This window comes from Struthio camelus, chromosome 1 (assembly GCF_040807025.1).
Source record: "Struthio camelus isolate bStrCam1 chromosome 1, bStrCam1.hap1, whole genome shotgun sequence".
Lineage (NCBI taxonomy): Eukaryota > Metazoa > Chordata > Aves > Struthioniformes > Struthionidae > Struthio > Struthio camelus.
In genome coordinates this window covers 125,162,213-125,179,063 of record NC_090942.1, presented here as the reverse complement: position 1 = coordinate 125,179,063, position 16,851 = coordinate 125,162,213, and the positions used below count along the sequence as shown (strand labels likewise).

The window sequence follows — 16,851 nt, the reverse complement described above, 5'->3', positions numbered from 1 at the left end:
ATTAATGACTTTCACAATGAGATGGAGGCACCCTTATCAAATTCATGCACAGTATCAAACTGAAGGAAGCAGTTGCTATGCTGCAGGATAGAGTTGCCAATCACGCTGCCCTTGGCAGGCTGGAGAAACAGGCTGATGGAAACCTTGTGACATTCAATTAAAAACAAATGCAAAATTCTACATCTTGGACAGAATAAACCCACAGAGGAGAATAGGTTGGGGGCTGACTAGACAGAAAGCAGCTTTGCAGAAAAGGTCTGGGAATCCTAGCGGCCAAGAAGCTGAACAGGATTAAGGAGTCTACCTGCGAAGGCAGCCAGCTGCATTCTAGGTTGTACTAGCAAGAAATGCAGAAGCAGGTCAGGTGAAGTGATTCTTCCCCTCTATTTGCCACTTCTGAAACCACAGGGGGAGTACCATGACCATTTTTGGTTCTGTGACCACAGAAGGATGGAGGGTATTGGGAAAACAAAGGCAGACTTTTCTGAGGTGCACAGTGAGGATGAGAGTTACAAAACTGAAAACTCCAGACAGACATTAGGAAGAAGTTCCTTCCCCCATAAGAGTGTTCAAATGCTGGGGAAAGCGATTAGAGAGACTGTAGGATCTCCATCCTCGGATATTCAAAACTCAGCCGGACAGCATCCAGAACAACCTGATCTAATTGGACCTGCTATGAGCAGCAGGTTGATAATGTTAAGAGGTCCCTTCAACCCTAAGTCTGTATGATACTAATATTATGATACCACACAAGAGCCTTCAGTAAACATGCTTTCTCCTCCCTCCCTCACTGGACTAGAGGAATCATTGATTGGACCCACCAGGAACTAAAAGCACCAGGAACAGACAAATGGCATGTCCAATAGCAGCGCTCACAAGGTCTTCCTACTCCTCCTCCCAAATGCCGCAAGATCACAAAATCCCGCAGCTCACCAAAGGGCTTTGGTGGGATTCCAATTAGCATGAAGTCACACAGTCCAAATCTTCTACATATCTCAGCAAACCTGAGCAGTCTCATGACTGCTCTTAGCTTGTGCTCTCACTGAGCTTCTGCTCAAAGGCAGAACTTGCCTCCGAGGTCCTTACAAATTCTCGGCATTTTTTCATCACATGCAAGAGCAGACTCAATATAATTATGCAAGTAGCTTAGACAATAGCATCTTTTATTGTAGGAGAAAAGACTAAGGGAAGATTTTTTATGGCTTAGGAGTTTATAGGAAATCAGAATGAGAGGCACTGATTGTGGTTCGATTGTTGCAAGTCGGTGACATCCTTTCTAAGAAACATATGTAAGCACACCGAGTTAGTCTTGTTTCACAAATTTAAACTAAATCTTGAAGATGGCCTTATAGATTGCACTGGTTACCATGAGTGCCTGTCACTGACTGGGTTCCACTAGGACCAAAACAAATCTTGACCTTGCAATAACTAAAATGATCAGCAAAACCTCTCTGCTTGAACTACTACTTTTGCACCTTGGATTGGTGGGTTTTCAACTGCTATCCAGAACCTTCTGGGTCCATAAATTACAAGGATCTAAGTGAAAGGAAATTATGAAAAGCAATTTTATTAGCAGGAAACTTAAGTTCACTACACTAGAAAAATATCAAAGCACTTAAAGTTTGAAAACCACTGCCTTGGAGAAAAAAAGTAAAAGTTTCACCTTTAATGAGATGTTAGTGCATTCCACTTTCCAGATCTTCATGTACTTCCACAATAACATGATGTTTACATTGGAAAAATGTAAATTCTGAACTTTTGAAATTTTGTACTGGTCCTACAGAGCTGGGTTTTTTTTTTTTTTTTACAAAGTCTAAGCTGGGACCTAATTTCTTTTTTTCACATTTGAGTTTTTTCAGGACCTGTGCTAACATCCTGGATTATAAATTCTTCAGAACAAGGTTCCCATATCTGACAAGTGCCTTGCACTGCAAGACAATTACTACTGTAACATTACAGAACTCGAGCATATTGTATCCTGCTTGAAATTTAAATGTTAGCATATGACTCAAATACAATAACATCTGAAATACTCAGGTACGAGAAGTGACGCTTTTCCCATTAAAGTCCAGGAAAACAAAACAGTGGAACAAAGCCTGTGTTGTGCCCTCCTTCACACCATCTTCCCTTCTCCTTCCACGGCAGTCAGACTGACTTACTAAAGAGCACATAAGTAAAACAAGCAGCATAGGTGCTAGAAGGATTATGAAATTACTTGGCTTTGCATTCCAGCTTGATTTTAGAAGGTGGGGAAAAAATCACTGCAAGACACTGAAATAGCATTGTACAGACTTAAGAGGTATTTGCCATTTATTTTTTCTGTAATTGGGAAATAAGGGTAGCAGAAGGCCTGGTCTTAATGCAGATTCGAATACTGATGCAAATCCAGCAAAGGAGACTCTAAGAAGTGACTGAAAACAACAAGCATGTTTGTGCCAACCCACTCAGTTGATTAACTCAGCATTTATAACACCAACTCTCCTTGGAAATAAAAAGTGCATTAGGCGAACAATTCTAACTCCAAACAGCTAACAATCACAGCTACTGTGAGTAGATTCAGCAAATATATAAGCGTATTAGTGGACTGCACTTAAAATTTTTACTTTTACTGTCTAGATTCCATCTGATAATTTACAGCCTCCTTCTGTAATTACAAAATAAAGTTAGGAAAACAGCAGCCCAGATCAAAACTACAGGGTTCATGTTAGTGCACTGAATCTCAGTTAATGACAAAAAAGCAGCTTTACTGTGGCCCTTCAGTAGGCCCTTAATAAAGGAAGTGTCAGAAGGCTAATTGTGAAGACCCATTTTCTTATTCTTGTTTCAACATTAACAGTAAATTTCTTTCCAAGTATATCATATGTGGTATCGCTGGTGTGTCACAATAACTTTCTGCTCTTTATTCTTAGGTATGTGGATTTATACGTTTGCGGTTTTTAAATTTCATAGATGGGAGTCAGTAACAAGCTTTTTAGTTTTTACAGGCAAATAAAAATGCTTGCCAGGGGTTTCTGACTTAAAATTCTGAACAGCAGATTGATGTAGGCCTCTTGATCATTCTTACCATGTTTTTACCAAGTTACAGTATAAAATAGCTGTTCTACTAATTGCGTAGGGATTTGCATCCCGTATCCAGATAGACTACTAAAGCTGCCTTCATTTTCCCTTTGATCTTGCATATTCTACTGCTTGAAGGAATACAGACAGGTGATGGAAAATGCTGGGATTGTTGCAAGTACAACTGCTTAAAGACCAATTAACAACAAAAAAACCAAAATGAACAAGAAGCCAAAGTGGAACTAAACCCACAACAGCTGCCGGTCATCAAGGCAGTTTTCCCAGTGGGCAAGAGACTGTTACTAATAGGATGGAAATACAAAATTTGCTGAGACCAGCTGTAACCACTGATGAGTTATACATTGAGAAGTGTCTCATTTCTCACATTTTCTGTAGGACAGCAGTCATTGTGAAAAAAAGCAGGAACTGAAATGTAGTTCTGCTAACAATTAGTACAAGGAGCTGATTTTACAGTAGTGCTATTTTTGTCATATTTTCAAAATAACTTTCACTGATTTCACCCATAGAAATAAGTTATTCCTCAAAGTCTAACCAATGTAGTATAATTTGTTAGGGATGGCCCACCTGAAATTCTCTTACATTTTAAACAGTTTAATTATTGTAGAATCCTGATACTAGAACCCTCAACAGAAGATTAACCCAACTTTTACGTTCCCTCTTTACAACAGCAGAGGTACTGACATGTTTCAGTCATATTATATAAACTTATATTCATCTATTAACAAAAAAATGTATGCTGTTGCTGCAAGAGACAAATATTTCTTGTTTCTAACCAGTGAATTAGTCTCAAATTCAAATACAGAGTAAATGTAACTTCAGAGCTGGGAACATGTTTGTGTGTAAGGAGTACAGCCCACTGCTTTCACAGCGATAACTATACCTATTAAAACCATAGCAACATTGAGCAGATATATGCGCAAAAGCCATTCTTTTCTTTGACACAGTACTGAAAGAATGGTCAATATCCACAGTTTGGAGACACTGAAAAGTCAGGACAGTCTGCACTATCTAAACTATCGCTAAATAATATATACTGAGAATTAAAAAAAAGACATTTTTATTCAGTGATGATTCATTTCCAACTCATCCATACAAATCAAGAAGTGAGGGACTCCAAGAACAAAGAAGAACTGTTCAAAAGCATTAGCATAAGTTACCACACATTTATTGATTTTTAAAGCAGGTAATGCAACATTGGCAAATGGAACAATTTGTCATTCTGCCTGAGCATTTCTTTTAAATGTGGTTCTTTCAGTGTCTTGGTGACGGTCTTCCAGAAGATGGCTGAGGCTGCCTGAATTTTGAGAGAACCACATCAGAATCCACAAAGGTATAAATACCATATTCATGATGCTGAAGGTTCTTGTACGTAGAATTATCAAATTCCTCTGGAGCAGGCTGAGCAGCTGTTGTGGTCTCTGAAAAACAAACAAACAGTGACTGGTGACTCTAAGATAGCAATATTCTTAATTGCTGAGTCAGCCTTCATGTACTTGTAGATCCCTCATCCAATCAACACTTTACAAAAAAAAAAAAGTCAGCAACTATAACCTAAGGACAAGTTTACTAAATTCTGCTGGTATCTTGTGTGGTCCTGAAGAAGCACGTCAGTATGCAGCAAGGGAGCAGAAATCAGTACAAGTCATGTACTACAGCATGGGTTTTCAAATCAAAGCTACAGCTAACACTGAGGGAGGAGAGGGCAGGACATTTCATTTATACTTTGAAGAAGTAAGCCTGCATTCCCTGGCTTTTTCATAGTTGCCTTGGTTTTCACTTTGGCTGGAACTGTAGGTAACATTCTCAGCAAGCCAGGAGCGGCAAAGAAGCAGTACAAATGATGTATCATCTTGTCAGACCACAAGATACAGCAATTAGAAATACTTTATAAATTGATTTTTTCCATAGGGAGAAGCGATGGAATTACTGAGATATTCAGTTTAATTTCAAATGTAGTTATATTGAACAGCAATATATCAAGAGCCTTTGAGGTAAATTTCCCTTCCTTGTTTAAAAGCTCATTCTAATACAATCTTTTAAACTTTATAGCAGCCACTCTTCCTAAGAGAATAACCCTAATAAAGTTATTCAGAACTTCTTACTTCACATTAAGGCCAACACTAATTCTTACACTTTTAGAATATTACGCAAATTCAGGCAGTACCATTTACATGACTATGGGCTGACTTTACTACCAAGTAAATTGCAAGAAACAAAGCTTTATTTCCAATATTAATTTATTCCCATGTACCCAGAGTTATAAAAATAGTAAAGTCATAAGCATAATATAGCAAAAAGCTTGTCATATGAATTTGTATGTGGTGATTTATACTAGATCCTATGAAAGTTTTTGTAATGTAGCAGTCTGCAATAAAAATACAAGAACTCAAGCAACAGAATGCTAGAATTTCCCTTTAATAATGCCATAATAATTACAGTGTAATACTATCGGTTTAAGAGCATGCATTCATAACATCTAGCAAGGCTCACTTACAAAATGCAATATAATAAGCCACGGTTTTGGAAAAATGACATGTTGAACCTATGAAAGGAAACATCCTCATGCCTACTGCTCGTTTCCTACTGAGACAGCTCATCGGAGACACCACTACATACATATCAACCAGATGAAATGGTCTTTGCTGCAAATAGCCTCAAGAACAAGCACGCGTAAGAAAGCAAACATTCAACCTGCAAGACACGGTTGTTCCAAATTAAGAGGCAGATGCTCAGGAAGAAAAGCAGATGGAGTCTAATTTTTACTGCCCAAATACACTGTACTTGGCTTCGCAAAGGAAAGATTTATCCCTGAGTTCATTCCCCCCGTACTCCAGACTTCATCTGTGCTTTCTCTCTTAAAGAGCAAGAGTTTCACAGGATGTTCTTGAAAAATGAATCAGAGGTATATTTCTGAGTTGCCATGCTGCTATTGCACTACTTATTTAGCAGTTAAAGACAAATTCAATTTTTGCTGACTGCTTAGTAAGCCTGCTCTACAAAGTGGATGACACCGCCTTCACTTTCAGGTTTGTAATGGGAAAAATTGCCTTTATGTCTTTGGTACATCTGCTGCAGAGTTTTCAGATAAGCTAAATAACACAGGAACATAAGTGCAGAATACAGAAGAGATCATTAATGGTGAACATTAAACATGGAAAAGCAGCAGCTGTTCTCAAAAAAAGCCACTAAAGGAAGAGAGAACAAGATACCCCTGAAGATACCAGTGAAGCTGTTGAACATTTGAGTATAGCTAGGTTTCACTCTTCGCTACCCTCTGACACCCAGACATTTTCCTGGCAGTAGAGGGGTGTGAACTTGCCTGTACTAACTCCTTCTCCTCCCCTACAACCACTGCAGCAGAGTTCTCTAGCAGGCGTGTAGCACATACCTAGTGGAGATTTTCCTGCTGTCACACCTTTACCATCTCTACAGAGCAACTCAATAGCAAAAAAGCTCTTTTTGGCATATCTGGGTTTACCTAAAGGGTTTTGATGTGTGATTATGCTGATGATGGGTCTGGGGCACAGCGGTATTATCACCCCATTAATATAAATCTACTGGAAAAAATTGTCATATGGACTTAATCTTATTCTGGATTAACAGCATCAGAATAGCAGCTGCTGTTTCACAGACCTACAGAGTGTCATAACCTTCACCTTGAATCATTTTTAAGAGCAAGTCCTCCCTCCCTTTCTTATACTGGAAAGTAACTGAACTAATTCTTTTGGTCTTAGTATCAGCTCCAATGTGGAAAAAACCCTAATGCCTGAGCATCTAGAATACCGCTGTGGATAAAGAGGGAGAAAAGCATCATCTGTAAATAATCACAAAGAGTATTTCCCAATTTATTTTAAAAGCTTCCTCTGCTGACCATCAGGATGAGCAAGTAAATGGAAATGATACTTGTAAACAGTGCTGCATTTAACCATTTAAGTCGGGGCCAGGGAGGAAGGTAAGGTTGGCTTCCAGCTCTAAAATAGATCAAATTATGATCTGACTAACCCTTTAGAACAAAAGGCAGCTCTTTGGCTCCTCACTGTATCCTGGAAATTGATGTGCAAAAGTGATTGTTTGCCACTTAACCTGGTTAGACACTTAAAGAGTGATATCCACACAGCTTTACAAGTATGCTGCCTTTACATCCAAGTAGGCAAAATCTTTAATTCAAGGAAGCAACAAGAACAGTAGCCTTGAGAACGATATCCTGCCTAAGGGAGGAGTCAAGAACGGTAAGCCACCATAGATCAGGACAGAGAGGCACTTACTATTGAAATACACAGAATGAGAGCAGTAGGAACGCTGGGAGAGGGCTTGCACAGGACTATTTCTTTTCCCAACCATAAGCTAATAGGAGTGGTTGTAACTAAGACAGATAAGTTAGATCGGGAAATACAGCTAGGGAGATGATTATTTGGTCCATGATGATTTCCCGTAAGATAATATCACCATCTCCTCCCTAACTCACTGCAAAAACTGAGTTAAGAGGTCAACTTTCTGCTACTTCTATATATGACTCACAACACACCAGTCAATAAAACTAATCTCAAGATTTGGCAGAGATCACTGGATGTCTTCTATAGATTTCAAAAGAATTTTCAATAACCTCCAATTATTTCAGAATGGAAACAAACCTGTTTTCATTTGATAAATAATTACTGGTTTATGAAATAAGATACGATGAAATGAAGACTGCTTCCTTTGACAACATAACTGGGAACTGATTATTACACAGTTCTCAGAACAAGTAGCAAGAGACAAGAATTTCTCTTCCAGAGACCACTGCTACACTGTTAGCTTCAGTATAAAGATCAGAGAATCATGAGTACAGAAGATTTTGGACACCCTTTAGCGAAAGTTAAACCTTAGCCCAGATGAGTCAATACAGTTCAAACAATTTAAAGCTGTACCCTCTATTGTGCTTCTTTCTCCAGCTTGGACTCCTGCTTCCTGAATGATCTCATCCCTTGCTGTAGTGTGCGTCTCCAGCATTGTGCTTTCAGAAGTCTCCTCTTGTAGTTTAGGAATAGCTATTTCTTCCGCTTCAGACTCCTGTACCTCCTTTACCTTTTTTCCTTTCCCTCTGGACATCAGTTTTTGCTTTTTGTCTTCCTGAGTCACTGACAGAGCTTTCAGCTGAGTAGCTGCTGCTTGGCTTCCATTGGACTTTTCCCCCAAATAACTAGATTTAAGGGTGACATCTGTCAGATCTTGACTTTCATCCACGTGCGGTTCCAAGATCACCTTCTGATGACCTGTTTCTTTGGGAGTTGACTTTACGTTAGGGTCTCTTGCTTTGGGTTTTAATGTTTTATGATTGATTGAGGTCTTAGAAAACTTGACCTGCTTGATAGCGGAGACATCAGTTTCTACTCTGCACGGCTTCTTCTTAGCTACATATTCTTTGTGGTGTTTTGGGGGCAAATTCTCTTTTGGTAGCATCGATGCCTTTACTGTTACGTTCTCAGGAAAAAAAGAATCCCGTCTTGGAAACTCTACTCTGGTTTTAATGGCAATTTCTGGATCATTATCATCATCTTTCTCTTCTTCGGAATCTGAGCTAGAATCTGAATCTGAGCTGGATGAAGACATTTCTTCTTCAGCTAACTCTTTCCTCAAGTCTCCTCCTGTTGCAGTGACCTTTTCTTCCTCAAGGGAGGAAAGAATCACTCGCTGAGGAAACGCAACCACGGTTTTTCTTGACATGAATATCCTCAGATCTTCAACAGAAGGTTCTGAAGCTTCCTTGAGGTTAGTACTAGATATGCTTGTGGATGCTGGGGGAGAGCTAGAAGACAACATTTTAGGAAATTCAACTGTTGTTCTGGTGGCTAGCAGCTTGGTGCTTCCCTGTGGTGCCACTACATCTAGGAAATGGTATAAAGAGGATTATCATCATTATATTTGACATCCCTATTAATTAGTGTTCTTAGTTATACAACTCTAACTTTCTGACATGGTCTGGTACATAAAGCAAATTGAAAAATGTTATTATACTAAACAGAGGCATTATGAAACAGAAAGTTACATTTTTGTACAGATATTTTAAAAAAGCCAGAGCTCTAGTTAGCATTGAGCACCCTTGGCTGCTGCAATGCTGAAACTCATGAGATATGGCTTTTGCTCCTTGCTTTGCCAGACTCCTTTTGAGAGCTGTTTTTCTCTGTGACTCAATTCTGCAGCACTGGAACTGATTTACAAACATCTTCCTGTCTCAGGTGAACGTTAAGATAGCTTGTTAGCTGACCTCTCCACATATGCTGCTACCGAAGCGTTTTAATGTCTGTAAACAAGCCAGCAAAGCAGAAGACCTAGCAAAGAGCCAATAGCCATAGCCAGCCTCTTGCAGTAGTTATCCTTGTAAGCGACAGGAAGGGATGACTCCCAAGGGCCAAGTACTAGAGCAAGAGACACCTGATGTTATACATGAAAGTATTACCTGTTCGCATGTCCATGAGGTCTATCACCTGAATTGTGTCTAACAGTTTAATGCAATTTCCCAAAGACCCTATCTCCTCTAGTCTTCAGCAACTGCACTTTGCATTTTTCCCTTGAGACCTACTCATTGAGAAGTCTTAGAAGATTTCCTCATGCTGCACACTAGCCTGCTTTTATTTCTTCTCCCTCATGGATACTTTCATTGAGATAAATTCTCCAGACAAGGAGCCATAGGTGAAGAGAAAGCAGCAACTTTCATACTCTTCCACAGACTATCAGATGCCCCTTGGATGCCCATGCCTATGGATATCCTCAATAGTAGAAGCTGATCAACAATGTATAATGTCATCATTAGAGAAGACAGGAGGACAAAAAAGACTAGGAGCACATTAAAAAGATGCATCACCACTGAATTTTGCTCCAGCAAGGCCAACCCTCATAAGGAGTTGTGCCACTTCAGTTTGCAGTGTAATTCAGCAGATTTCCAGTCTATAAGGTAGAGCTACACCTGCACAATTTGGAATCCCAGATCTATTTTAAAAGGCCATAAATTAGTTTTTCTCCTTACTGATATGCTATAGTAATATCTTATATAGCCTAAGGAGTTACTGTAAGTAGTTCTGGGCAGGAGCAAGTCTTTAGCAACGTCCAAATGAAAATATCACAGAAGAGTCAGAGATGCAAAGTCAGAAATAAGGCATTTAAGAGAGAAATGCAGAGTTCATAACAGAAAAAAGAATGAACCGAATATCAGTTTACTACGCAGGTAATACTTTTGAAGGATTTCAGATACTTATCTCCACCAGACTGTAGGTGCAAATAGTGGGGCCAGGGAACAAAAAGTCTATAGCATAAGAGCAAAATACAGCAGCAAGACTGAGAACTGCAAAATCTTAAAAGTAACATTAGAGCAATAGGGAGCCGCTTCCACAACCTGCCTTCCATTAACGAAGGAGTTTAGCAGATGCTGGGAACTCCCGACTTGAACAGAAGTAACATACTGCAAACGAGTAGCAACTTGCATTTTTGAGAAACAGCACCTTCGATTTTTTTTTTTTTTTTTTTGCTACTAAATTAATTGAGGAGTAGGAGGGCGAGAGTCACTTTTGAAGGAAGCCCGACTTACTGCAGACTGGCACAGCCAAACACAGCAGCCTGTAGAAACTATATTTGAGGAAACATCACTCAAGACTGAAGAGTTCTTCAAAAAAGTGCACAGAAAGGCCAAACTCATGCGAGAATGCTCAAAGAGAGGGAAGACAAGGGAAACCTGAGCAAAAGCTGGAGAATTACTAATGCAAAGACATCCTAAGAAACCAAGAGGGCAGATAGCATTCAATTTCAGCATTAACAGTAGATGTTGCTAAAAATAGTCTAAACAATAGTATTTGGATATGTGAAAGGGATCCATTTTTCAGCTTTTAAGTGGAAAATCTCATATTTTTGATACAGGCACTTTAATTGGACACAAAATAAAACAGCATGGCTGCGTTCTGTACAGCAAGTTTTTTTTAACTAAGGTATTTCAAGCTTTGTACCACCTGAATTGTATTTGGCTATTACAAGACTGAACTGACTCTGCTAAAAGAGCAACACATCCAAATCAGTAACAAGAATGTTATTGCCAGATGCAACTTAGAATCGGGTTGTAACATTGGTATCATCACTGAGATGCCTTTAAAATGTGTTCACATTCAGAAAGGTGGCATTCAGAAATTTCAGGTCTGTTCCCCATTATTGATGTCATTAGTAAATACGATCACTTTACCAAAGCAAAGAAAATTTTCACACATTGCTCAAATTTGAAAAAATCTGGGTGCATCTTATACAGCTTAACTAAGCTTAATCATTTGCAGAGGGAGGAGGAAGAGCAGCTGGCTTAAAGAGGTAGCCTAATAGGTCTTTTGACACTTCTGAAAGCAGAGAGCTGCTGAGTAAAGAATCTAGAAACTGGTGCTTAAGTAGTGTGCTTGATGTTTTACCTCGACCACACTTAAAAATAATATATAAAATAAACTATAACAACTATTTGTTATTCAGTTAGGCTTATACTACACTACGCAACAAAAGCTTTCTGAACGGAACACCCAAGCTTTTATTTGCCTTGGTATTTAAGAAGCTAACATTAGAAGCCAAAGTTTGCGTTCAACCATTCTTTCAGAGATCTTTTCAATAGCTATCGACATGTCCGGTTACTCCTGTATATGGTCCCAGAAAGCTTTGCTGTTTAAGCACCTGGATCTCTAATTTGGGATAAGAATCTTAATCTTTGAATCAGCGAGCCGCTATTTACAAATAGCATTTTGCACATTATATCCCCCTCTAAAAGCTATATTTATATTTTGGTTTTGGTCAGGGAGAGAAGTGGTTCAAGTATCCCCAAACTTTGCACTTTAAAATCCAAACCCAGGTCAGCTTGCAAATCTAGGGGGCCACATAACTAAATTTAACCCAACAGAGCCGTAGTACTTTTCTGCCACTTCTCGACACTGCTGCTTGAAGCAGATATGACTATGTTGCAAATCTCTCTCTCTCTCCCTGTAAAATGGGCTGCCTTTTGACCCAGGTGATCCAAACATTTCAAGAGGCAAGATGGAACGTCTTATGCTCGAAACTAAGTTTTGCACCTCGTTACAAAAAGGCAATTTGCTACACTCGCCTCCATCAAATTTCAGCAACTTGCGAAGCTACTTTCTATTGGGACAAGTGTAACAATGACCCTTCCTCAAGTTTGGTCAAGGACCAAAGTGGCTAGTGTATTAAGGTGCAGGGAAACAGGAAAAAAATGGCAAGCTTTACAGTGTGCCTTCGAATATAAAGATATTCCACGCACACCCTTCCTACCAGATCTTTGGTTTTCACAGCCTTACTGTGCAGTTATGTTGGAACAGAAATCACTGTTTGGGGTGTGATGAACTTCCATTTTACTAGTTAGCTTAGAAGCTGTTCAGAGACATGGCCATACAGCATGGCTTGGAAAGTTTCTAGGCTCTTTTTGCTTATTTAACTATAACCGAAGCTACTTGAACTTCAGGTGAACCTCCTCAGGTTTGGCAGCCTTCAGGCTCAAAAGCCTTTTCAGCTCTGTACGTCATCCACAGGGCACAGAAAATCCTCCTAAAGCTCGTAAGCTGGGCTGGGAAGGCAGTTAGCTACCTCGCAGTTTAACAGGGGACAAGGGGGTTCCCCTACGAACGCTCGTCCACACGTTTTCCTTGGCGCACAACCTTTGACCGTGACGGAATAAAACAGCTTACGCGTTTGTGGCCGTGTCCGAGAGCCGCCCGGCTCGGTGCAGAGCGGCGCCGCCGCCGGGGCCGCGCCTCGGAGCCGCCGGGCCTCCCGCCGCAGCGCCTGCGGAGACAGCCAACGGCGGACCCTCACCTTCCGGCCAGGGCCCGGCCACACAGCGCCCTTCCCACAACCCCGGCCTTTCTCGGACGCATCGTTAACCACTGATTCGCGTATAAATAACAGAGCGGGACAAAACCGAGGCCCATCTCTTCGGTATGCTATTGGGGGGGGGGGTAGGATTCCCCCCCCAGGCATCAGCTCTGATCGTGACACCCCGCCCCTGCGCCCCCAGGACCGGCGCATGCGCAGACCCGGCAGCCTGCGCCAGCCAATTCTGCCAAGAGGGGGGGAGGGTGGCTGTCAAAGTGCTCCGCGCATGCGCACCAGCCCTCCAACCCCCTCCTCCCCAACCGTCGCCGCTAGAGACGGGCCGCGATGCGGCCGGCACCTGCGCAATGCGCGGGCGGAAGGTCGGTCAGTCACCGGCCGGGTGCCCACAGAGCGGTGCCCCCGGGCACCGTTAGGGGGTCGGGAGCGGCCAGAGACGGCTACGAAACCCCTCTGTGCCCCGCGGAAGGGGTGCCCTCCCTTGCCCGTTACCTGGCAGGTCGCCGCCCGGCCGCAGCCCTGCAGCAGGGGAGCAGCCATCTTAGCGCTGGCCCCAAGGCACCACGGGCTTCCCGGCGGGCGGGGCCTCCGCGCCCGGCTCCGCCCTGCTTCCCGGCCCCGGCGCGGCGGGGGCTGCCCGGTTGGGAGGGTGGGAAGGCCGCCGCCGCCGGGATCCCCCCCCCCCCCCCGGTAGGCCCGTGGGGGGCGTGTTCCCCTCCTCTCCCTTCCCCGTGTTGGGTGTGACTGTCTAAAACACCGCGGCGTTGGGAGGGCGCGATCTTCGCACTGCCCTGCTCCTAGGGAAGGCTGCTGCCGCTCGGTGGGTCGGTAGACACGGTAACACCGCGTGAATCGGCTGTGCCGGCGGTTGTTGCTGGTGAGTAACCTCTCTTCTCTCCGGCTCCGGAGGAGGAGCTCAGGATTCAGACACTGAGGACGGCGTAAACCGCGTTGCGTAAAATACACAACCCCCTGGCCTTTCTCTTTTCATCCCTGCCCATATTGCCCTTCTTTTTACAAGGATTTTAAGGCTTACTTACAATTATTCCAGTAGTTAGTTATGACTAGGGATTGAAATGAAATAAGCTGGTTCATGACTTCTGAATAGTCCAGCTGACACTTCTGAGTTATTCAAACGCTTAAAACATTTTAAACTAGACCCGCTACTTTCAGGTGAACCATTTATACCGTCTGCTATCTGCAAGCAGTTATACCCTGAGTAATAACGTGTAATGCAACTATTCAGAATGATTTCAAGTTGTTCTCGTGTTCAAAATATGTCATTAGGACGCAATAGAATTGCTGCATCAACCGTAAAGTATAGCTTATTTGAAACCCAAGAACTGGATGAGGTGATTTGGCTGCTAGCCAAAATCATAATATACAGTTAAAACAGGAAGGTTAGCATTATGCTGAACGTTTTTGCATACACCTTAACAGACTTTTGCTGTGTATAATCATAGTTGTTTTGTTTTGTTTTGTTTCCCCCCCCACGGTGCTGTACGTGTGCTGCCATCACGTTCACCTCCAGGAGAGAGGAGCGTTTTCCTTTTAGAGTGGTGCCCATCTCCGTAAGAATCCACCCCCGTCCTCAGAAGTACACGCGGTCCCCTCGCGCCACGCTCCCGGCCACCGCAGGGCAAACCGGGTGCCGCCGGGGCAGCGGTAAGGTGCGCACTTCGCACCGGGTCGTCCCGGAGCCGAACTGCCCCCCCCCCCCCCCAAACCCACAGCACCGCGCAGGCGCAGCTGCCCCGGTGCGTCATCGCGCCGCGCGGTGACGGTCGCGCTCGGCGCTGGCTGTGGCAGGCACGTGGCGGCGGCGGCTCATGGAGGGCGGCGGCGGCGGCGGGGGACGCGGCCCTGGCCCGGCACTGGCGCTCCGTGGGACGCTGATGGCCATTAGTGGCGGCGGCAGGTTGCTGGCGGCCCGGTACAAGGAGCCCGGGTCAGTGACGGGGAGCGGGCGGCGGCGCGGGGCCCAGGGAGGCTGGAAAGGGCGGGCTGCTCTGCCGCCCCCGGGGGCACCTGGCCCTTCTGGCTTCGCTGCCGCTCCCCGGCGACTTTGAGTAGCGAGGAGCGGCACCTCTCGCCTCTCACCGGGTGGTGCTGCGGGATAGCAGCGTCATGTCGGTGACTGACTCATGGAGCGAAGCCAGATTCTCTTGGCCTGTTGCATGTTTACTGCACCTGCTTCAGTGTAAGGGCAGGTGCACCGGGATTGTGCAGTTAGCACCCGGAGTGAGGTACTAACAGCATGTAGGACACTGTATGCGTGTGTGTTTTGGGAGATCTGTGTATAGTTAAGTGCACATTTCTAGGCATTTCTTTTATGTGTTTTCAATTACAGGCAATATCACTTTTCAGCTCTTTTGTCTTAGCGGTTTTTGGTGTTGTAGTATGACCATCATATTGATGTCGTTGGTTTGTGAAGTCACTAAATACTAGAAATCCAGCTGTGTAAATGCTAGTGAACACATTGAGGAGCCTGTCAGAACTAAAATCTGTACAACTTACGCTGAAAAGAAGATGAATACTTTGCCCACAGATTATGATTTCTGTTTTGCACATGTGTACAATACAGGGTTTTGAACTTTTACTGCTTCTGTAGCACTTTAGGAGTGCTGTTGGCAGGGGATGGTTCTTAGAGGTAAGGGTCAGTTGGGCATATGACTGTGTAATAACTGCGTTACAAAAGAGTTGACACTTATCATGGTTAAGTTCATGGTTGTTCTAGTTGGCAGTTGTTTTAGTCTGTTTTTTGTTTATTTGTTTGCAGTGACGGTAGTCTGTTCGTGTATGATTGCATCAAGGCGGAGAAGAAGACCGTAGGAAATAAAGGGTGAGAGAATTTGTGTACGTAACTTGCTGCTTTCCTAGAGGGTGCGTCTCCTCCTGAGGTTATGTGGCAGTGAAGAAAATACAAGAAAGGCATAGAATGACTGCTTGAACAGGTGATGGCCAAGTGATTTTTTGCTAACCCTGATGAATATATACATATATTGTTTTTAATTTCATCTCAGTGAGGAGACTAAGTGTTTTGATTTTTTTTTTTTTTAAGAAACAGTAGTAACATAATCAATTTTTCTGTGTGACTCTTGTCAGTCCAGGCAACAGATCCTCTGTTAGATCATCTAACTCAGAAAAGAATAGAATAGGTTCCATGTGTACAAGCTTGCCTTCAGGTCTGTGTTCTAAATAGCAAGCTCTCTAAAACTGAAACAATCTTTTCCTTAGTTTAAATTCAGCCACTATTAATTGTTTTACTTGTAGTGAGTCCTGCTGTTTTCCACTAAATTGGTATCAACATATGCTACCGCACAGCCTAGTACCTGCTGAAGCAAATAATGATGCAGGCTTAGGCCTTACTGCCAGCTTCCTTTTTCTTGATTTTTTTTTTCCCCTACCATAGGAGAATAAAGAAATCTAAATCTTGCCCCTGGCTATAAAACTATTAAATACTTCAAAAATGCTGGAGCTGTTAGGAAAATTGTAATTAGCCCTAACCTTTAACCTTTGCTTGGATTCTTTGTTCTTATGAGTCTGCAGTGTGGGATGAGACCTGGTGTAGAGGTGCTTGGATGCTGCACCATGCAGAGATAAGCAGTCTGGAAAGCAGGATGCCAGTCTTAATTTGAGTGCAGCAAAGTGCTGTGTCTCACTAGTTTGGGTGCAGGACAAGTCCTGGCATGGTACTTATGGTCCCGTTGTAGTCACTGCTACCACAGTCTTTGCACTGCACTCCACTGTAACGTGGAGGCATATCTTAAAAGGAATGCAGCTCTAAATTGGATCTTGGATATGTAGCTTCTAGCCTTTTAAGTTCAAAAGACTGTTCACCTTATTTATAGCAGCTTCTGTTTACAGTATAAAGCTGTGTAGTGAGACTACACTGTTTAAAATGTCAGCTAATAATTGTCTTCCACTAGAACCTAT

At 42.8% G+C, this 16,851-nt stretch overlaps 2 protein-coding genes across 6 annotated transcripts in view; one reads left to right on the top strand and one right to left on the bottom strand.

Annotated features, from left to right (window-relative positions):
* Positions 1 to 4,221: 4,221 nt before the first annotated feature.
* Positions 4,222 to 13,521, bottom strand: NDUFV3 (NADH:ubiquinone oxidoreductase subunit V3). Of its 3 annotated transcripts, XM_068915004.1 has the most exons (4): positions 13,408 to 13,521; positions 12,771 to 12,867; positions 7,986 to 8,942; positions 4,222 to 4,496 (listed from the first exon to the last, which is right to left on the bottom strand). In XM_068915004.1, exons 1-4 carry the CDS (start codon positions 13,453 to 13,455, stop codon positions 4,330 to 4,332), a joined length of 1,269 nt encoding a protein of 422 aa, XP_068771105.1. In that variant the 5' UTR covers positions 13,456 to 13,521; the 3' UTR covers positions 4,222 to 4,329. The 3 variants fall into 3 exon arrangements, with proteins under 3 accessions (XP_068771105.1, XP_068771095.1, XP_009677811.2); XM_068914994.1 differs by lacking the exon at positions 12,771 to 12,867 and having other exon boundaries at positions 13,408 to 13,499; XM_009679516.2 differs by lacking the exon at positions 13,408 to 13,521 and having other exon boundaries at positions 12,771 to 13,138.
* WDR4 (WD repeat domain 4) overlaps positions 13,506 to 16,851 on the top strand; it is a 24,457-nt gene continuing 21,111 nt past the window's right edge. Inside the window, exons 1-4 of one of the 3 annotated variants that reach the window (XM_068915025.1) lie at positions 13,506 to 13,792; positions 14,447 to 14,585; positions 14,725 to 14,863; positions 15,695 to 15,757. In XM_068915025.1, the coding sequence (XP_068771126.1) occupies positions 14,745 to 14,863; positions 15,695 to 15,757 (182 nt within the window). In that variant the 5' untranslated portion in view covers positions 13,506 to 13,792; positions 14,447 to 14,585; positions 14,725 to 14,744. Of the gene's footprint in view, positions 13,793 to 14,446; positions 14,586 to 14,676; positions 14,864 to 15,694; positions 15,758 to 16,851 lie in introns of those variants that run through there. The other 2 variants (XM_068915015.1, XM_068915035.1) reach the window with 2 other exon arrangements.

Excerpts from the sequence above, each read along its gene's own strand:
- NDUFV3 (XM_009679516.2), bottom strand. The coding sequence starts at position 13,110 with ATGCGCCGGTCCTGGGGGCGCAGGGGCGGGGTGTCACGATCAGAGCTG. Across the intron at positions 8,943-12,770 it reads TCGGACACGGCCACAAACGC|ATGTAGTGGCACCACAGGGA; the intron begins GTAAGCTGTTTT and ends ACCATTTCCTAG. Across the intron at positions 4,497-7,985 it reads AGAAAGAAGCACAATAGAGG|AGACCACAACAGCTGCTCAG; the intron begins GTACAGCTTTAA and ends TTTGTTTTTCAG.